The 22,211-nt window shown below is 36.4% G+C and overlaps 1 protein-coding gene across 8 annotated transcripts in view; it reads right to left on the reverse strand.

Moving 5' to 3' along the window:
* Positions 1 to 15,158, reverse strand: part of LOC115989521 (midasin) — a 41,045-nt gene extending 25,887 nt beyond the window's left edge. For 4 of the 8 annotated variants that reach the window (XM_031113219.1, XM_031113217.1, XM_031113218.1 and 1 more), the window contains exons 1-25: positions 14,826 to 15,158; positions 14,188 to 14,501; positions 13,767 to 13,851; positions 13,324 to 13,604; positions 12,999 to 13,208; positions 12,612 to 12,781; positions 10,226 to 10,335; positions 9,985 to 10,104; positions 9,256 to 9,334; positions 7,158 to 7,277; positions 6,984 to 7,080; positions 6,803 to 6,899; positions 6,560 to 6,694; positions 6,264 to 6,320; positions 6,000 to 6,176; positions 5,758 to 5,904; positions 3,896 to 5,680; positions 3,511 to 3,578; positions 3,213 to 3,408; positions 2,993 to 3,097; positions 2,579 to 2,872; positions 1,944 to 2,137; positions 1,799 to 1,853; positions 372 to 522; positions 71 to 144 (exon numbers count right to left, since the gene is read on the reverse strand). In XM_031113219.1, coding sequence (XP_030969079.1) covers positions 71 to 144; positions 372 to 522; positions 1,799 to 1,853; positions 1,944 to 2,137; positions 2,579 to 2,872; positions 2,993 to 3,097; positions 3,213 to 3,408; positions 3,511 to 3,578; positions 3,896 to 5,680; positions 5,758 to 5,904; positions 6,000 to 6,176; positions 6,264 to 6,320; positions 6,560 to 6,694; positions 6,803 to 6,899; positions 6,984 to 7,080; positions 7,158 to 7,277; positions 9,256 to 9,334; positions 9,985 to 10,104; positions 10,226 to 10,335; positions 12,612 to 12,781; positions 12,999 to 13,208; positions 13,324 to 13,604; positions 13,767 to 13,851; positions 14,188 to 14,501; positions 14,826 to 14,930 — 5,226 coding nt within the window. In that variant the 5' untranslated portion in view covers positions 14,931 to 15,158. Of the gene's footprint in view, positions 1 to 70; positions 145 to 371; positions 523 to 1,798; positions 1,854 to 1,943; positions 2,138 to 2,578; positions 2,873 to 2,992; positions 3,098 to 3,212; positions 3,409 to 3,510; positions 3,579 to 3,895; positions 5,681 to 5,757; positions 5,905 to 5,999; positions 6,177 to 6,263; positions 6,321 to 6,559; positions 6,695 to 6,802; positions 6,900 to 6,983; positions 7,081 to 7,157; positions 7,278 to 7,414; positions 7,516 to 9,255; positions 9,335 to 9,984; positions 10,105 to 10,225; positions 10,336 to 12,611; positions 12,782 to 12,998; positions 13,209 to 13,323; positions 13,605 to 13,766; positions 13,852 to 14,187; positions 14,502 to 14,825 lie in introns of those variants that run through there. The other 4 variants (XM_031113220.1, XM_031113221.1, XM_031113223.1 and 1 more) reach the window with 4 other exon arrangements.
* Between the last annotated feature and the right edge of the window lie 7,053 nt (positions 15,159 to 22,211).

Consider the following 22,211-nt stretch of genomic DNA (forward strand, 5'->3'; position numbering starts at 1 on the left):
ATTCTTTAAAAAAAAGTACACAATGCTTATACCAAGAAGTAACAAAACAAGAGCATAGAAGAAAACACACCGTTAGCTTTTCTAATAGAAAATGCAAGCATCTTTGCCTCAACTCTACAGCATCCTTTTTAGAAATACCAGTCCCTGAACAAACATAAAAAATATATATGGACATAAGATAGCAAAAAATGACTTACCACTTGAGAACAAACAAAAAAATTTCCTACCATCAATAAGAAATGGTAAAAATAAATGCTTAGCCAAACTGTTTTGAAAAGAAATATGCAGTTATTCACTATTAAAGAATAGAAACTACAAGGACAAATAGAAACTACAAGGACAGGTACTGCTATAACAAAGCAAGAATGTACCTAAACTTAGTCCATCAAGCAACACAAGAAATGCCCCATGGAGAAATGCAAATTCAGGCCCTAAACTCCTCTCTGTCATGTTAATAAAAGCAACCCAAGAGAGAAGATCTCTAACAGTAAGCATCCGCCCAGGGTGTAACTGGTTGAACCACTGTATAGCATAGAAATTAAAACATAGAGTTAGAAATTGAGATTTGAGACTATTATTATTATTCCAGAACTAGCTGCCAATATATGTATATATTAGCATTTAGTAGTTTAATATACTAGATAGTCACCAATCAGCCACAGCCACAAGCCAAAAATAAAAAATCACAGGATAGACAACAAATGACCAAAACCACAAAACAAAAAATCTTTGAAAAACTCAACTCATGGTGTTATAAACTTCTGACATTCTAGCAACTAAGAGAGGAAGATTATTGCTATGATGAGCTCACATCTTTCGTCTGAGATCAAAATACAAAAATTCCTTTTATTTTACTATTTGCAAATACTAATGGCACTTCCAACCCCCACAAGAATGACAGGGTGAATGAGACCTTTGGTTCAAGTCCCATGGAGTGCATGAGTTACTCAGAAATTACCAAAGGGTATAGTAGTAAGAAATTTTGAGTTCAATGAATCAACCATTACTCTAACATTCCCCCTTCATGTGTAGGCCCAAACTCCCCTCCAATATCTAGGACCCAATGTGTGTAATTTTGAAAACTTAAATGGGGGTTAGAATGAAGAAAAAGTTTGAACCTCAAGACCACCTACTTTGTTACCATAATAAACCATCACTTGTCCCAAAAGAGTGAAATATTAGGAAAGGATGAAATTCATCATTCAACTACTATTTTAAAACTTGTCAACTAGAAAGAAAACAAAAGTTGCTCCCCTGAGAGAAACTTGGCACAAATTAACTAATGAGAGAAAATTTAAGATGCGTCAATAACATGAAACAATGGTTGCCATTCATACACCAATTCAAAGAAATCTGTTTTGCTCAAGTTGGAGGCAGCATATACTCAAGAGAAAGTCTAAACGTACGTCAACAGAGGCAAACTAGGATTTGACACAGGATATAACCAAAGATGAAACAAAATCTTATAAAAAAAGTTGAACTCAAATATATTGTACATGGTCTTAATATGCCCAACGATCAGTTGTAATGATGGCACCCTATGTATGTTAAGGGAAAACTTCTAAAAAGTGAAAGCAGCTGCCGTCTTAATAGCTTTCCACCCAAAAAAAGCTGAGGAAGAATGTGTAATTACACTTGAGATATTTATAATTTTTAGAATTGATAGGGGAAAAATGGTGAACCAGTAATCAGCATTCTCAAATAACACTCTCTATACAGCAAGACCCAAGAGTACACTACTTGATAGGAAAAAGAAATCATTGACAAAGCAGAAATGAGGAGTTGCAAAAGAACGTACTTCCCAAAAACTTAGCATAGCATCTACAATGTGCGATAGTTTTGGGTTGGAAAATCTGCACAAAAAAACTATTGAGAAACTCCGACCAAGAAAGTGTTCATTAAATGCATTATCTTCCACAAACATGTACTTCAAACTTATCTACCTCTGCAGAGCAATACTCTTAAGCTCATTTGGGTCACCAACAGGGGGAACCCATATCTCTGTAAACCGATTACGAAGAGCTGGAGATAGTTCCTTCTTGCCATAATCACCACCAGGATTCATAGTTGCAAGAACAAAAAAATTTTGATGAGCAGTAATTTTCTCCAAAACAGACCCACCTTTCTCAGCCAAAGACTGCAAACAGGAAAACATTTATCATTATGAATATATGATTTATAACATGTACATGATGAGTGATGACAAATGGGTACGAAAATGAAACACATAATGTAAATCAGAACTAGAGTGAAGAGGAATAATATATATATATATAACCCATAAAATTGCTTGCCATTTTGAACTACGTCAAGAACAAGCCATTCATGCAGAAATAACAGATTTCATTTATAAGGGTATAAAGAAACCATGCTCTTATCCTATGATTCACATCCTCCTCAAAAATTGAACATTTACCATAATGTAAAAAGGCATATAGTACTCTCTTTTTTTGGCAGGGAAAAGCAAACAATCACTATAATTCCAACCACTATAAAGACATCTGTAGACAAATAACTAATGTAAAAAGTAATTGACCTGCTTAACCAAAATCGGTTTTTAGAAAAGGAAATTACTCACTAGTTTTCTTTCTGGCTCCAATACACTGTTCAGTCTTTCAAGTACACTATCATCAGCCAAGGAAATTTCATCCACAAGGAATAAATCACCATCTTTCATTGCTTCTACAAGAGGCCCATCTTGCCACATAAAAATGGTCTGCCATTTCTGATGCAGATTAGAGAGTTCTTCTATCATATTTTCAAAATCCATTGTAACATCAGAACCCAAGGCAAGGCCTTGTTTGGAATGAGCTATCATTTTAGTCAACTGATCAAGAGTCGAAGAAGCTTGACTAATATCTGAAGAAATGGTCTAGAGTAAAAGACTTGTATTAGAATATTATGTGTACCATAAACATCAACAATCAAGCCTTATTCCCAAAATGTTACTATGTATATCATCAACGAATAAGATGAACAATAGAATACTTACAGATTCTAGAGGATGGCAGATAAAAGCCTCCAATGTCATCACCTGTTCCATTATTTCTTTATATTTTGCAATCAGTCTCGATCTCTCTCGAATAGGATAAAATCCCTATTAAACAATTCATGAGTTGTTAATTCATAAAAATTAAACACTTCCAAAAGATTTTCAAATGACATTCGAGCACACAAATAGAAAGTAAACACCACAGATAGTGATAACCAACCCCGAGAAAATCAGATGTCTCTGTGTACTGATGGCAGTTTAGTATGTGCAATTTCAAGCCCAAATCACTACTCAGTAATTGACAGACAGTGGTCTTCCCACCCCCCGTTTCACCGACAAGTAGTACAGGTTCTTTTAATTCATAGCATCGCTTAACAAGAAAGAACAGTCTCCACATACTTTTAGTCCAGATGACACTGCATTGAAGGGGTACATTAGTTGTAGTGAAATAATAGTAAGATTTAAAACAAGCTACCAAACAGTGTAAAAAGCTACAGTCTGAGGCTCTGAGCTCATACTTTTGGAAAGTCTCTGAAACCCCTGCACCATCACAAGGTCTGAAAGAAGGGTTCCCAGCAACCGTTCCCTGAACAAAAAGGAACACAAAGAAATTAGGTTCATTATTCAAAATTACTATATAAATCATTATTGTTCTTTAATAGTACGAAAAAGTAGGAAGTAGCTTGACTTTCTGTCCCACAATGCAAAAGAAATTTAGCATGCACAAAACCAGTATTTTTTGTGGGAAGCACGTACATATGAATGCATGGAGATGTAAAACAATATGCCTATACATAATACAATATCAATACACACACAAGAGGACCAACAGATAATAAGTATTATTTTATTATTATGAATATCACACAACACTTGCACTGCCACTGCCAACGCACACCATACCTGCTTGTACAATTCATCTTTGGCAAGTTTAACTCTGAGATGTCTCTCCAAAACTTCTTGGACAACATACTTCTCATCCTCATCTCGCAACCTTTCAGCTAGAAGATAATAGCCATCTCTAGCCAAATCTTCGTAAGAACTCCCAAATTTCTTGAAGCGATGAGCCCAACGGAACAAATCTCTTGGAGTAATAAACCCATGCTTTCCTGCAAATACTTTGCTCCTCTGCCTGAGCAACTGCAATTCCTTCATGACATCAACCATTTTCTTAGCATAACTTTCAGGGACTTTACACCTCTCCTCTAATATTGTGCTCAACTCATTTTCTGGGATTTCATCCACATGGATCTCCACAAAACGATTGCGAAATGCTCGAGATAGCATTTTGCGCCCACCATAGAAAGTAGGCGGATTTTGAGTGGCAAAAAGCATGAAATCTGGATGCGCTCGGATAGTTTCCTGCAGTTCAGGCACAAAAAGTTCTCTGTTGTCATCAAGCAATCTATTCAAGGCTTCCAGTACATCAGATGGTGCCAAGTTAAGCTCATCCAAAACTATCCAATAACCATTACGTACAGCCTTAACCAATACACCTTCATGAAATACAAGTTTTCCACTAGCATCAGTAATGTAGGAACCTAAATATTCCTGCAAATCAGTGTGTTCATGATTATTGATCCGTACAAATTCATGATCAGTTATTGCAGCTAGATACTGAACAAGGCTAGTTTTCCCGCTAGACGTGGGTCCCTGTAGAAGAACAGGATACCTTTTAATAAAAATTGCGCGTGCCAAGTTGCTAAGATGCTCCTTAACACTTTTAGTTAAAACATAGTTCTCCAAACCAGACTCGGATTTCTCTTTTTTTTTTATAATCAACTTGAATTTTTCTTTTAGGTTTAAGTAACCATCAAAAGGCACATGCGGAGGCATATTCCTCCCCAACAAATATGACAAAATCATTTGGTTCATTATCTCAGCACTGGGGCCATCCAAAAGAGTGAGAAAAAACATACAGAACCCATCATATATTGCTTTGGGAAACCCAAACTCCCTTTCTGCTTTCCTAGTATATTCTAATGACCGATAGAGAGACCGTAAACTGTATTGTGGTTTCTGGTTAGCCCCATCTTGCAGCCTGTCTTCTGACTCCTTTTTAGCTGCTTTGTAAAAGCGCACAATTTTATTCACTAATTCTCGATTACTTTTGCTGTCATCTATAAACTGATTAATAAATAGAGTCAAATCTTTGTCATCCAACACATCATCAACAAAGTACTCTGTAAATCTACTCCTCAAAGAAAAGGGCAAATCCCGCTTCCCAGCATCAGTTGCAGGATTCATGCAAGCAAATATACGAAAATTAGGATGTCGTTGTATATAATTGACATCCCCTCTTTCAGCTAAACAAAGTGACCCATTTTCTCCTTCAAGAACACCAATAACTCTCTGCAAAGTCTCTGGAGGTGCCAAATTCACCTCATCAAGCAAAATCCACTCGCCATTTCTAAGTGCAGTAACAAAAGCTCCTTCTACAAATGAAAACATCATGCCCGATGAAGCACCAATTTGCCCACGAGCAGTTTCAAGCTTCAATGAAAAGTTATCCCAAGCTTTGTATCTTTCTTCATTCAAAGGTTTCTTCCGCTTTTTACCAGACCTTGATCTTCCCTCTTGAACAAACTTATGGAAAGAATCAACACCTTTTTGAAACCCAGCTAGTAACATTTTCCAATTCTTATTACTAAGATGCTTTTGTAAATGGGCTAGAAAGTCAACGTTGACCTGAAAATCAGCATACAACGGCACAAGTTAGCTTCAGAGACTGTAAAACATATGACAAGCAAGCATATGAAACTTATGGGAAGAAGAAGGAAGGAAACCTTCATGGAGAATGTCTTAGAGAAAAGATCTTCAAACTCCTTATAAAGGGGGAAGCACACAAACTGCGCATCCATAGGCTTAAATCCACCTAATAAATCAGCAACATCGCTTTGCTGACTTAAGTTCTGCAACAAAAGACAAATTAAAAGTTGGTCAATATTCTGTAAGAGGTGCCCTGTATACAATATTTCATATTGAGAGAGACAGAGAGAGAACATACCAAGACAGTAAGTTTCTGGCCAAGTTTCGTGGCTAGATACTGCACAAGTGTTGTCTTCCCAGTACCCGTTTCACCAACCAAGAGAACAGGTTCATTAAACTTAACAGAGCAAGCTATTCTCTCAAGTACATGCAAAGAACTACGAATCTCAGCAAAAGGTTTCTTTTGGCTGTGTAACTACAAAATTCACATGGAAGTATCAAATAAAAAAGCTAATATGAAAGTAAACTAAATCAAGACAACGTCAAAATGTCTCCCACTTACAACTATTTGAGTGCGTTGAAGAAGAACTCGGCCAATTTTCAAATCTGTATGCAATTCCTGCAGTTCATTTCTCAACAAATGAGATGCTGAGAGGGTGTTTAGTACATGCACTTAAAAACTGAAAACATGTGTTTGAAAACATGTGTGGAAATATGTGTGGGTGAAAAAATGTGTAAAAATACGTGTAATGTTGTTTAAAAACTGAAAACATATGTTTGAGTGGGTGTACCAAATGGGGCATGAATATGCCACCTAATCAAAAAGAAATTTCACCAGAATCAAACCACAAACATAACCTGAATCATAGGTTTACTATGAGGATATAAACTCTCTGTTACTGAAGCTGGCACTGCCCACATCTTAGCAATGTCTTTCATGATAGTCAACCGGTTTTCAGCTGAAGTTGAAAAGGCCGCAAATATATCAACAGCCTGGGAACATAAAACAATGCTTCAGTTGCCAAGAGAGAGTATTTTATCACTTGACTCACAGAGGAAAGAAGAAGAAAAAGAAGCCAAAGACATAAGAATACACCAAACCTCTTGATATATGCAATTACACTCATAAGCTGACAAACCATCTCCACTGAAGCTAAAGCCTAAACCTAAGATTCGCTTGCACCATTTAAGAAGATCCCTGCCATTCAGAATCAATAGCTTCAATTATAAAATTCCAAATGAAGTCAACATGCAAATTAGCAACAATAACAGCTTTAGATACCTTAATGAGAATCTGCTGAGATAACTAACAGCAGAATTTCTGGGGTGGAATCCCGCTAGTTGATGTACAGGAGAAGAGTTAACCCTTTCAAAGGTTTCTATAAGAGAAATCATTCAATACATAGGTAAAAATCATTCTATTTGAAGCTATTAATTCACAACATATATAACCCACCTATGAGTTTCTCAGAAATTGGCTCTAAATTTGGATACCAGGCTTTTATTATATTTTGCAAGTCTTCCTTACTTGGAGGCACAATCATCACTTTCCTCCAAAAAACACCAAGTTTTCCACCTGCTTCCAAAGAAAAGCATCTTCTAATTTATATGAACAACACAATTTTTTTTTTGTACATTTATATAATATTAATAATAAACACAATAGGCACTATAAAAAGTAAAATACTATGAAGGGGGAAAAGATTGATTTACATTGGAAGGCAACAGGCAGGGTTAGGTGAATTTCTTCAAACCCATTCCCACCATGCCAATCAAACAGCCATTAGTATTCCTGTTCCATAACCAAGAGAAGACTACATTTATCCCAGCCCTACTTATCAATATATATATATATATATATATATACCCCTGCCCTACACCCACAATGAACTCTTCATCACCCCTCACCACCCCATTTGTCAAAGCAACAGATTGGGTTTATAGTAATTAACATGGAACTGGGAAAACCAAAATGATGGTATAATCATAGTGTGGTTGGAGAAACAATATCCTCTTTGAAAGACTAAGGTTAAGCCCAAGAATAAGTGTCCTTGATAATTAATTAGGTTTTTTTTTATTTTATTTGGTTTTTAAAGTCAATGGTATTTTAGTAACTCAGTAATTGTTGGGTGTGGGTCATAGTTTTGGGCCTAGGGTTTTATACATAGGTGTGTTATTATACTCAAACAAACGGAAGTTGATCAATAAAATATTGAGAGAATTGAGAATTGAGCCACATTGGCCTTATTGCTCTTTTCTTCTTCTTTTTTCTCTCTTTACTGCCTCCCAAGTTCAGTCCCATGTCTTGGTGCTTACTCTTCCTTAAAGATAGTTCCTTGTGCATGCTATTGGGTTTCCATTCCTTGCCTCACAGCAGATAAGAAGGCAAGGATCCGAAAGGGAGTACCATAGGCACAACCTGAACCAACTATCAGTATGGTAGCCAGAGAGAGGGGGGGGGGGGCATGGAACCCTTTCATAAGGCGAAGCAAGCTTTGATTACGCAAACCAAGGCCTTTGCAATAGACCCAGTGATTGGTGATAACCAAGAGAAGAAAGACCAAAAAAGACAGAACGATCTACAATCCAAAGCCTGTGCTGTGTGTGCATCCCTGTCTTTCTCTTTGATATCCCGGCCTTCTGAGTACTGTTCACAAACTGTGGACATTCAATATTAATTCCTGTAAACTCTTTGCAACCCTAAATCAATTATTTTCTCTTCCCTATAAAAAACCCTAGTCATTCTTGAAACTTAACCCTTCTTTCTAAAGGTTCTAGACCATAAATTCACAAATCCTCTTAACCCAAAGCCTACCACAAGTACACAAAGACAATTTCCACAATTTTTCCGAAGTATCAAGAAGAAGAAGTAAGTCGGATAGAAAGGTGGGGAAGTGAAAAGTAAGAGTGATGTACTGGATCTGCATTTGCAAAAAATTGAGTTGGGAAAGAAAATAAATATTGCAATGAGCTGACAAGTATCATGAAAGGGGGGGAAGTGAAAAGTAAGAGTGATGTACTGGATCTGCATTTGCAAAAAATTGAGTTGGGAAAGAAGAAAAATATTGCAATGAACTGACGAGTATCATGAAATATGGTCCATTGAAGAAATCTTTGCATAAAGAATTTGAGAGCAGTTATAGAGGCAGTTCTACAGAAACCAAAAAAACATCTTGCAAGAATTTTACAATAATTCCAAAAAGCCTATGCAGCCCAAATCTGTTCAATAGAAGGATTACTATCTTACCAGATCCCGTATCTAGTGGTAATAAGTCAGAAGAAAAATATTGCAATGAACTGAAGAATAACACAAAATATGGTCAATTGAAGAATCTTTGCATAAAGGATTTGAGAGCAGTTATAGAGGCAGTTCTACAGAAACCCAAAAAATATCTTGTAAGAATTTTACAATAATTCCAAAAACCCTCTATGCAGCCCAAATCTGTTCCATAGAAGGATTCCACACTTACCAGATCCCATATCCAATGGGAACTAGTCATAATAAAAATTGGAGACATGTACACGAAGTCCAAGAATTGCAAAGAGTAACACACCTTCTGAACTGCGTGATATATCAAATCTAGAAGTTGAAATTGTGGAAAATAGTCGAAAACTTTCTGCCACCGTTATTTCCTGCAAATGTAAGAACAATGCTTCAACATTAAGGCACTACATATGTTTTATAAATTCAATTAAGCTAAAAGCAAAGTACATTAGACTATGGGGTTATAAAACAATTCATGCTGAAAAATACCAAATAAGTAAACATTCAACTGGAATCATGAATCAAGAGAACAAAAAAATTGTGAATAAAGCAGAAGGAAAAAATGACAAATCAACTATTGAAGCAAACGCCATCCTCAGAAGCCTATCTTTCTCTTCTCTGTTTTTTTTTTTTTTTTTTGGGTGGTGTGGGGGGGGGGAGGGGGGGGATAGGTAACTTGCCCAAGCATACATGATAATTGTGATTTTTGTACCCTAATTATTTCCCTATTTATTGTGACTTGCACTACTTAGGTTACTTGTGAGAAAAATATCATGCAATTATGAAGATTAAATTAACAAGCAAAATAAAAAATTATAGTACATAATATACTCACACATAAACAGCTCCTAGTAGACAACAATTACAATTACCATTACAAGAGTTGAGTGGCATACATACTACTATGGCAACACTAAGTTTGATTCAAACACAGTTTATGTAGCATTGGAGGTTACCATCTCAGATTGAGGACAGCCCAACAGGACTTTTTTTAAGCAATAAAAAGACAAGCAGTTACCTCCCCATGCCCATTTGAAAATGATTTTGCACCTTCCAGCAAAGGTAGTATGATGGATTGCACATCAGATGGTGCTTTGTCAACATCCTCAAATACAACCCAAAATCCATTCTGAACAGCCTGTGGAAAAGAAATTTTGAGGTTACTGTACATAAAAATCTCCAATTTTAAGGTATTACACAAATATGTAACTCTATATATTTATGTATGTTTAAATGAATTCTTTGTAAAGAAAACAAACCTGGGTAAGTGACCCGGGCTGCCATCTAAATTCACCGGGTTGCTCTGTACAAACATAACTTCCCATTAAGGTTTTACCATCAATTTGATCATCCATGTGGATAGACAGAACTGTGGAACAGAGAGCAACAGAGAGGTTTTAGAGGTTTTTCCTTTTTGGAATAAGTAATAAAATATATATTGAAAAGGCCATAAGAAAGGCATAACTAAGTACAAAGAAGTACAAATGGGCAGACAGCCAACAAATTTCGAAAATAAAGAAGGAAGACTTATACTTGTTTGTGCGTGCAAGCACTTGTTTTTGTATCTAATATTTGAAACAGATAAGCTAATTAACAATTAGGTGATGTAGAATGAAATTTCTTAAAATCATAAAAGATTATGGATGTAAATCTTCTTCAGGACTAATATTATCCATTAAAACTGGGGAAATTTACACTTTTCCACCCTAAACTATATCTCATTTACACTTTGCCCCCTAAACAATCAAAATCAACACCCCAAATCGAAAACTTTCTAACACTTAAACCCCTGCCATTTCTTTTGTTGTTAAGCTAAAGGAATTTAGCATTAAAATACCAATTTATCACTCTACCATCTGTTTTTGAGAGGGGTAAATTGGTATTATAATACTTAATTCCATCGTGCTTGATACCAAACATTGAAAAGAGTTATAACTTTCTGGGATTAATCATGCATGTCTATAGTTCAAGGGCAAAGTGCAAATGAGGCATGATTTAGGGTGGAAAAGTGTAATTTCCCCTAAAATATAAGATCAACATACAATAGGTAAAGAATTTTCATGCATTTTTAATCATTTCTTTGTCATATTATGTTTTATACAATATCAAAACAAAATTACCAACTAAAAATACAATATGAAAACAAAATCACATTCATACTATTTCTTGTTAGCAATCGTTTCGCCATTGTCAAATACACATAACATCCATACTACATGTGACCTGTTATTGTGACTCACAATTCAATATTGAAATCTCCCCTCAAGAGTTTTTATTGAGAAGTTTATATTGTTTCCCTACTGCTTTTCTTTTTTTTTTTTTATAGGTATTTACCTACTGCTTTTCTAAAACATTGAAACAAACAATGTTGACATATTACAGGATATAAAATTTGATATACACCACCATATAAGAATCTAAATTTATAAGCAACAACATAAAGAATGCTGAATGATAAGAAATTACTTAGCCAGGAATAGCCAACATAAACCTACTAAATGACTTCCTACAGAAATATGTTTAGAGAAGTTCAGTCTCATTATTCCAGCACACACATTAAATACTGAGTGCTTCAAATTCACGTACTGGGCTTCTGGAACCATATTTATTAGAGCATCAAACCCAATGAGGGACTCTTCCTTTTATTTTTTACAAGTTTTTGGGGAGTGTCTATTATACACACACACTTGCATACATGGTACACACCCCAAAAACAAGGGAAATCGTGACTTCAAGTCACGATTTCGAAGTTTGAAATCGTCACTTGAAGTCACGATTTCCCTTGTTTTTGGGGAGTGTGTGTACTATGTGTGCATTAAGTGACATGCAATAGACATTTCCCTTTTTATAAAAGTACGAGTTTTATTTAAAGAAATTGAAAAGTATGCACCCAAGCATACAAGGTGTATACCTGGGTAGCAAACAACAACCAGGTAAAAACTACAGCAATCAAGAAATTCCACCATATTAGGGAAAAAAAGGCCAGTAAATGAAGCTATCCAGTCATACAACGATGGTAATAGAATCATTTTCAGTTCTGGAGGAGTTTGGTCATAATGATTTGGGGCCTTTTTTTATTGTCCCCTCTCCTATAGGGAAAAACAAATCCAACAAAACTAAACAGGCTGAACTAAACTGAACAGACCTGAGGTAAAACAGTACCAAAGATGCTCACAACTAACCCACTGAACCAGAAATAAACAAATGGGCCAAGCACTACGAGTCTAAGGAAAACCAAACTTTAATTACATATTAGAGCATCCAACCCAAAAGCAGAAGCTAATAGGTGAAGAAGCTGATGAACTAGAACATACCCCCGTAACCAAGCTCACACAGCCAATGTGAGATACTTTCTTTCGCAATATTTAGATCTATTTCCATACAATGCTATAAGCAGCATAAAATGAAATTCACTTCCAAAAATAAATATATCTAATGAAATAAATCCAAAAGGTAAAACAGAAGTCCAAATGAACCAACTGCAAGTACAAATTGACTCCCACTCAAAAATAGTCATTTACGAAGAGTTTACCAAACCACTGGAGTGGAAAGTCAGAAAGAATTTAGCAAATCATAAGGTTATATCATTGTATGCATGGTGTGTTCAATTAAACTAAAGAATGGGGAAGAAAAGAAAGGACATACCTTGGTTCCTACTATCCTGGGCCAACTTGTGAATAAGAGCAGATTTCCCAGCGCCAGCAGGACCATATAGAAGAACAGGCCACTTTTGAATTACTGCCAACATAACCATCTCAAAACTTTTCTTCACAGCAGATGTCAAAAAGAACATATTTCCAACTGATGTATCCTCCCTGAATATATAAAATAAATGATCAAATGCGAACATGAAAAACCAACAGAACTATGAAGTAGGTGACACTATCAAAAATATTTTAGGTTGGGGCAAGAAAACACAAACACACCCAAATTTATACTAAAGAAAAATTAGAAATACTAATGCACATGTTGCAAACAGATTCCAAAACCTTTTTTTAACAAGAAAAATAAGAGATCATTTCTAAATCCTACCCTTTAGCAAGCCTTTTACTCCGAGTTGGTGGTTCAATCTCATCAACCTGTGAAGAGGAAATGGCCAGAGAACAAAGGCCAGAAGAGTAAAGACAGTTCTCTTGGTTGAAATCAATGCTTCTGCTAGGAGAACTCAACTCATTTTGTTCAGATGACTTAATATACAAACCAGCCTTCTCCAGTGATGTATCTTGACAGAACTCCTTCCAGCTGAAAATGGCAAAAGCAAAATGAATATAGATATATATATATATATATATATATAAGCTGTTTAAATTTTAATTTGAGAATTAACAATTTGCTCAAAGAGTTAGACATAACCAACCGCAAAAAACATGAGAATGCTTCTGTGGCCTCAATACTGAAGTGTGGAGTTGGTATGTGGCTTGTTTTCAGAATGACTGATAGTATCTGTATCCCACACCATTTAATGTCTGCAATAACAGTATTATCTGCAGCACTGCTGCTCAGGTCAGGATTGGAGGTCTGCTTTACAAGATCCAAGAAACAGGACCAGTTCCAGTTCCTAAGTTTAGAAAAGATTTCTGAATCCACGAGGAGGAGGCGGTAAGATGTCCGAGCAGCACATAATATACAAGTTCCAACCTGACAAAACAAAATATAATTCAAATGTAGAAACAAAACAAAAAATTGCCCATGAAATAATTTTTTTTTTTCTTGAGAGAGAGAGAGAGACAAAAATTAATGGCATGTGCTGCTCAAAACAATACCAACATTGATTCCTCTGAGAAAGTTCAATTAACATACCTTATCACACAGCCAAGGATTTTTTCCTTCCTTTGAAATGCGCTCAAAAGGAGGGGGAGCAAATTCGAAATATTTTAATATAGACCTGCACCAAGTAACCAGAACGTATTTAGTGTAAAAGCATAAAAATAAAATTCCTCAAACTAAAGTCAAATATCCAATGAGCAACCTTGTAGCACATCCAAAAACATTCAAATATCAAACAGTTTAGAAATTGTGTAGCAAAATGCATACATAACTCAACCAGATATAAATAGCCACTGCCTGACCTATATCATTTTTTTCACTTCTCTAAACTCTAGGATCCATCTAGAGGGTTAGCCTTTGCCATAAAAAGGAGGGTGAAATTTTTAATTAAGTGCAATGGTGAAAGAATTACACAAAAAGCACGTAAGAATTACACAAAAAGCACGTCACTTACCCCAATAAAAAAGGAGCCAAGTCAAGGGCGCGACAGAAGGCCAAGCAAGCAAGCTCATGAAGATCAAGACGCCTCCCAGCTTGATTGTAGTGCTCAATTACCGAAACAACTTCATTCAAATCTTCCTCTTCTTCGACCTCCACTGACATGTCATTCACATTGGACTTGCCCAGATGCCAAAGCAAGCCCACAGCTTTGTCCACTATCTTTCTGGCTATTGGACGAAAACATCCCATCAAAGGAATGGTATAATTTGGGTGCAGAAACACCTCCCCCAGCACCTTTACCACCTCCTCTTCTGTCACAATGTCTCTCTGCACAAACCCAAATGAAAAAATAAATAAAAAATAAAAAATGTAACACTAAAACAAACAAACAAAAATCATTCAAATTAAAATTAAAATTAGTTCAACTAGCTCTCTCTTTGAGTTATTCCTAAGTAACCAAAATCCCATATAGATGTCCAACATTCATCTTATTCCAGCCAAAACCAAAAAAAAAAAAAAAAAAAACACAAAATTTTGAACTTTACATATCTCCAAACCACAATTTAGCTAAACCCCACAATTTCTCCAACCCAAAACAAAAAGCAGCAAATTTTTGCAATTTTCTCAGCAACCAACCAAGGAGAGAGTTACCTCATTAGCAAGCGAATCAAACTGCGGGAAAGACCGAAGCTCTGGGCAACGATCAAGGAACCTTTGGAGTGAAAATTGAAGACTGAAACTACCGTCCATGGCCATTGTATTTTTGATCACAGTGCCTTCGTGTATGTATATATATATAAAAATATATATTGAGAAAATAGATATGTATTTGTTTGTATAAACTACAAAATTTCACAGACCAAAAGCAGAAGCGATTTGAACCAAGCTCTGGTCTTTCTGGTTCCAACTTTCAATTTCGAAAGTGAAAAGTTAGGGTTTAAGGGTTTCTTCTTCTTTCAGGGGTTTCTTCTAGGGTTTTAGAGAGCCAATATTTAGGGTACGAGTGATTTTCATTTTGTGTGTTATATATAGGGGGGCTTGGCTGGCTTACTTGACGACGTGGCTGTGAAGTCGAGGATTGGGTTTGCGTTTTTAACGAGAGAGCGCTTTTAGTAAGATCACATAAAGTCGAGATTTAAACAAGCTAATTTTTGACATTCACGATACCTAAATTAACCTCATGCTTTTTCTTTACTCCCAAATTATCAAAGTAGTCATCACGTTACCGCACAACTTTTTTTTTTTTTTTTTTTTTAAGGTAAACTTTTGGTACCTATTTTATATCCTATATTTTAATTTAGTCCCTACCATTTTAATTGTATCAATTTAGTCACTAACCTTTTAGTACTGTGTCAATTTAGTCCCTTCTGTTATTTTTTTGATAAAAATTGATAACGTATCTAATGGGCAAAATAAAAAATTAGCTTTTGTTGATGTGATAATACACTAAAATTTTATTTTGGCTGTTTTTCATGTTATTAATTTTCATCCAAGATGTAACAGCATGAACTAAATTAACACGACATTGAAATATTAGAAACCAAATTGACACAATTAAAATGTTAGGAGACCAAATTAAAATATGATATAAAGAATAGGAACAAAATATGTAGTTTACCCTTTTTTCACATTCTCCTGAGTTGGAATTATATTGTTTGTTCTAATTGAATTGCAAAGAATATTTAAAAATTAGAGGGAAAAAAAGAAAAAAAAAGCCAACTCAAAAGCGTGAAACGATGCGAATTAAAGAAACCAAAAAATTACTCTCTTTTTTATTTAGACAATTTCAACCTATAGCATCCACTCCTGAATTGTGCATGTATACATAATTTATGGGCAATGTGACTTGAATTTATGGCTAATTAGTGGTTGTCATACCATTGTTACATCAACCAAACAAGGATGGAACCAAAACTTGGAGTTAGGGGGCAACTCTGTTGCTGGCTATGTATGATAACTCCAGCCTCCAACTTTTCTACTTAACACACTTATGGGTTTTTTTTCGGTCTTTAATGTGTGTGTTTGCTACTAGGTAAGGACAAAATTATTTTACTACAAATTTTTTAAAGGGCCGGGTTGTTTGTTTTGGGTAAAATTTATTGGTTAGGCTTAATATTTTTTAGTTTTGCTATTGGTAATTTTTGTTGTTGCACTAATTTTTTGGGCTTGTATTTTTTTTTTTAGATTTTAGATTTATACATTTTTTTATGGCCTTTAAAAGGAGAAAAATGTTAAAGATACAAACCTTTTTTATAAATTAATGATGTGGTGAGTGGTATTAGTAAGTAAAAAAGTGATATAAGTGGTGAACTCAAATACGAATTAATAAGAATTTGCTATCTCAACACTTTGTACAAATATTATAGAAAAGTTTGTAGTTATAGTATTACTTTTAAAAGAATCTATGATACTTTCTAAAAAAAAAAAAAAAAAAAAGAATCTATGATAATGTTAGGGGGCAAATTGTAATTTTATAAAATAAAATTGCTAAAATTAATATCCATATACTAATATTCTTTAAAAAAAAAAATGAGGGGGGCATTGCCCCCCAAACCCAAAGTCCAAGCTTAGCTCCGTCCCTGCAGCCAAATAAGAGAAAGAATAAAGGAAACTGGAAGTAATTCACTTCTAGCTATTAGCTTTTACAGCTAGCTTTTGTATATTATATTCAGGATTCGATCTGCAAGGCCATGATTTGGAATTGTTTGATTCTCTTTTTCCGTGGAAGAGGCGAAACATAGTCATCTTGCTTGGACGTGGAAGAAGCTACAACTACCTTACCAAATAAAAAATATAGCAAATGAATGCATCAAGATTAAGCATAACCTTTCTCAAAAAAAAAAAAAAAAAAAAAAAAAAGATTAAGCATAACCAGTTGGGATAAAGATGTCATCTCGACCTTAATTTCTTTCACGTCAATCAGACATGTTAAACTTTATAAGTAGTGTTTTTTTTCTAGTCCATAATTTCATATGACTTCAGCGAAGCAATCTACTTACAATTCTTAGCAATGGCGACTCTAAGAATTTTTTGAAGGTGATCATTAAGAAACTTAGATTATACAAAATCTAATAATAAGAAAACTTCATATATTGACAACAAAAAAGAACACACATGCAAACACATAAAGTTTTACAATTTTCTTCTACGAATTTTCTTATTTTGCAATCTTTACATGATAATCTCATTATCCATGTTGCAAGCTACACTTATTTCAAAATTTTAGTTAAATAAAAATTTTCTTGGACTTTTTCTTTTTGTTTATAAGGACCTAATATATTGTTAAGGGAACCAAAGTTTAAAGACAAAATTTGACTACAAATTAACATTGCTACATATTTTGAAAATCTAACCGTTAAATTGCATATTCTTTATATTCTTAAAACACATGTCAAATTTCATATCAATCAGAGAAGGGAATCTGACTTGACAAGACTAGTGGGTCCCATGTATGAGTGTTTAATTACCAAAATACCATCATAACTCTGTTTCTATAACTTGAAAACACCTAAAATGTGTTTTCAGTTTTCATAACTCATCATTCAAAAATCAAAGAATTGAGTGATGGAAACAAAAACTGGAAACACACTTTTCAGCCGTGGGACCCACATATTTTGAGTTATGGGTGATGGAAACTGAAAATCCAAACAGTCTCTAAGTATCTTGGAATGGATTGCTAAGTTCAAATCTTTAGAATTATTAAACTTTCCTACAAATTCCTTCAATTTATCAAACCAATGGCAAAAAGTGAATAAACTTCCAAGGGGGATTTCAAGATGAACTTTTTACAACCTTGGAGTATCAAAAGAATAGAAGGGCAATTTATTCTTCCTGCAATAAAGTGACACTAAATTCTGGGTATCAACTTCCAACACTTCAAGATCTTTGCAATACTCTAAATATAATACCTAATTAGTGGTCTACAAGAGATTTTGATACTTTCCATTTGGATGTTAAGATGTGCAAAACCTTTTTTTTTAGAGTTTCAACCTATGGCGTCCACTCCTGATGATAGCTCTTTATCATCAGGCTAAAACACCAATTAATTTTTGGTATAGGCGGGAACCTTATACAACTATCAAAAACTTTATCAGTTGGGCTAACTGGAACCTTTGAACTTAAGTTTTGAAGCAACTTAAGTGTCATGCTATTATACCCAACTGATTCATGTCTTTTCAAATTTTTACATGTTTCCAAGTAAATTTCACATTGCACGTTCTTAAGTTCACCATATAAATGCATATTCTCATAGCAAAAAGTTTGTAAATTTGGCACTTCAATTTCAATCCTTGAGATCTCTCTACAAGCTGAAACCTTAACAAGACTGAGTTGAGGAAGACTTGATACCTTTAACTATTCGAGCCATAACGCTTTCGCTATGACCTCTCGTTCTAAGCCCTGTGGTCTATCTAGAGAAGAGGAAGTAGAACTTGCCAGGAGCAATAAAAAGGTCAAGGATGGTCATCACGCCGGCTTCAAAGATGGATCCAGTGAGAGTGGCTACTCTCAGGACCAGCAGACCGAGTGGGGTTCCCTGAGGAAATCTTTCAGAGACAAGCTGGTGGGAGTAATACTAGGTGCTTGCGCCAAAGCTTTCGACTTTATAGATTTTATGGAAGCAGGAGATGAAGCGGAGTCAGATGAAGAGGTAGAGGACCTTCGCGAAGGCCTTGCTGCCGTCACTCTGACCAGAGAAATCAAACGCCGTATTAAGGGTCCCTGGTCAAAAGCGCTGATTATAAAGCTTTATGGGAAACCCATGGGTCTTCAATACCTTCATGACAAGGTAAATCTTCTCTGGAAGCCTTTGGGGAGAATAGTCTGCGTGGATTTGGGGAATGGGTTCTACTCAGTCCGTTTTTCACAAAAAGAAAACATGGATGCAGTTCTAGAGAAAGGGCCATGGTTCATCGGTGGGCATTTCTTGTCCATTAGCCCATGGGAGCCATCCTTTAAACCTTCCACAGCAAATGTTTCATTGATAGTGGTATGGGTTAGACTCCACGAACTTCCTATGGAGCTATATGAAACTGAGGTCCTTAAACAAGTTGGTACATCCATAGGCAAGGTGCTTCGAATTGACACTCACACTGCCATGGAAGTTAGAGGGAGGTATGCTAGATTATGTATTCAAGTTAATATTAATAAACCTCTTATAGACACTATTCTCATCAGCAAGTTTGAGCAGCCCGTTATGTATGAAGGAATACATGAGTTTTGTTTTTCCTATGGTAGAATAGGCCACAAAAAAGCCTCATGTCCGTACACCGTTAAAAATCTAGAAACGCCTTTGGTAGAACCTCAGGCAAGTGAAGGTGGAGCTGCTAGTAGGAAGCAAGCCACAAGCTCACATGGGTTGCATGAAGCAACCAGCACCACGCCTAGCAGTGGTACGAAAAAGGACAAAGGAGCAGATTTGGAGGATGGTAGGTATGGTCCGTGGATGATTGTGACACGTAGAAGGCCAAGGCAGAGGAGGTACAAAAATTCCGTTAGCTCAGAGGTCCCCACAGGACAGGTGTCAGGCATGGAGTCTAAAGATAATAGACACGATCCTACCAATAATTTTACCATGTTGGGCCGAAATGAGGAAGTGGGCACTAAACCAAAAGAGAAATTCTTATATAGTGGGCCAATGAATCTGGGTCTTGAGCTCAAAATCAACTCTGATGAGAAAACCCAAGTGGAGCCTTTTACTCGGTCAAGCCCGTTTGTCAAGGGCAAAAAGGAAATTGCAAGGAGCAGGGCTTCCAAGACTATCACTAGCTCAACTGCAAGGAGAGTTGGTAAACAACACCCAAATTCCTCTTCAACCGAGTCTTTGTTGAGTAGCAATAGTACCAGAGTTGGCTTAGATGGGTCTTTCCAATTTTCTGCCTCAGCCAACGCAAAAGTGGATCACCAAGTTCATAGTAATACCCATGGTGTTCCAGACAGGGAGGTGCGAGGAAATTGGTGCGAAAACTATGGTCGCAATGGGCTACTTTGGAAGGAAAAGAAGGATGATTGTGTCAATAGAGATGGGGGTTTTGTGGAAGAAGGTACCTTATCTCTTATTGAGCCTACCATTGAGCAAGATCAGCATATTCTATATAGCGAGGGGGATGATCGCCAGAGAAATGGAGCAAACCTGGTCCCTATGGTTGGAGAGAGGACAGGTAAAGGAATTAATGGTGAAGAACAGATGGAAGTGGAGGAAGAAAGCGGCCCCACCATCCTCGCATGATGAGTCTTCTTACCTTCTCTATTTATTTTATCATGAACATTGTTATTTGGAATAGTAGGGGTGTTTTGAAACCCAGTTTTGAAACTCATGTCAGGGAGCTTACTCAAAGTCACAATCCTGCTTTGTTGGTAATTACGGAAACCCAGCTAGAGGGTGACAGAGCTAAAGAGATAACTGGTCGTCTTCCTTTTGAAGGAGCCATCCACTCTGAGACGATTGGCCACTATGGAGGTATCTGGTTACTGTGGAATTCAAATATGGTTGAGGTGGTGCAACTTGCTAGCACGGAGCAAGAAATTCATGTGGAAGTAAAGGTACTTTCCTCTAGCTTATCTTGGATTTTCTCTGCTATATATGCTAGCCCTAGGAGTGCAAAGAGATGTGTCCTTTGGGAAAATTTAGCCAAAGTTGCGGAGTTGCATAATAAACCTTGGGTGATTGCCGGGGACTTTAATGAGCCTCTCTTAGAGGGTGATAAATTTGGGGGCAGGCCAATGAGTTTTTCTCGATCCCTCCTATTTAAGGAGTGCCTGGACAAATGTAACATGGTGGATATGGGTTTCAATGGGTCGAGATTTACCTGGTCTAACAGAAGAGATGTCACTAATCTGATTCAAGAGAGAATAGATAGGTTCTTTATGAACCCAAGCTGATGTTTGCTGTATCCAGATGCCAAAGTATCTCACCTTACTAGATGTCATTCAGACCATTGTCCCGTTCTCTTGGAAACCAGCCCTAGGAAAGCCATTCACCTGAGCAGACCCTTTAGGTTCCAAAGTTTCTGGCTCTCTGACCCCTCATTCCCAAATGTGGTAAATCAAGCTTGGAGACAGCAAAGAAAGCTCCCAGAGGCTATTGAAAATTTCTCTAAAGAATCTAGCTCATGGAACAAAAATCATTTCAGGAACATTTTTGGCAAGAAGAGAAGAATTCTGGCCCGATTAAGGGGTGTCCAATCTGCAATGGCTTCCAATCCCTCTTCCTCCCTTATTGATCTCGAAAACCACTTATTGAGAGAGTTGGATGTTGTGCTTGATCAAGAAGCTGAATTATGGGCTCTTAAATCCAGGATTAACTGGATGGTGTTGGGTGATAGAAACACTTCCTTCTACCATGTTTCTGCGCTTGCCAGAAGAGAGAGAAATCTCATTTCAATAGTTAAAAATGAGTTGGGAGATTGGCTGCTGGAGGAAAGAAAGGTGATGAATCATTTTAGGGAGGGTTTTATGAGCCTGTACTCCATTTCTCAAGAGTCTGTTGGCTGGGGAATTGATTATCATTTGCAATGGCAATCAAAACTCACAGACGAAGAGAAGGACAGCATTAATCACATGGTGACAGATGAGGAAATCTCTACAGCTCTTTGGTCCATGAAGGCATATAAGGCCCCTGGACCTGATGGTCTCCATGCTGGCTTCTTCCAGAGGTTTTGGCTCATTGTATGGGATTCGGTTAAAGAGGAGATAAAGCAAAATTTTGAGAGTAGGAAAATCCCGGAGTACCTGAACAGAACTAACATTGTGTTTATCCCGAAGGTGCAAGGGCCAGAGTCCATTAATAACTATCGCCCTATAAGCCTTTGCAACTCGGTCTACAAGATCATTACTAAAATTATTGTCAATAGAATAAGACCTTTCTTGGATAGGCTTATTTCTCCCTGACAATGTGCTTTCATCCCAGGTAGAAGGGGAGTGGATAACGCGATCATCGTGCAAGAGATTATTCACACTATTGGCAAAACAAAAGGGCGAGTGGGATACATGGCTGTGAAGATTGATTTGGAAAAGGCCTATGATAGACTCGAATGGAGT

The sequence above is a fragment of the Quercus lobata genome, chromosome 5, assembly GCF_001633185.2.
Source record: "Quercus lobata isolate SW786 chromosome 5, ValleyOak3.0 Primary Assembly, whole genome shotgun sequence".
Lineage (NCBI taxonomy): Eukaryota > Viridiplantae > Streptophyta > Magnoliopsida > Fagales > Fagaceae > Quercus > Quercus lobata.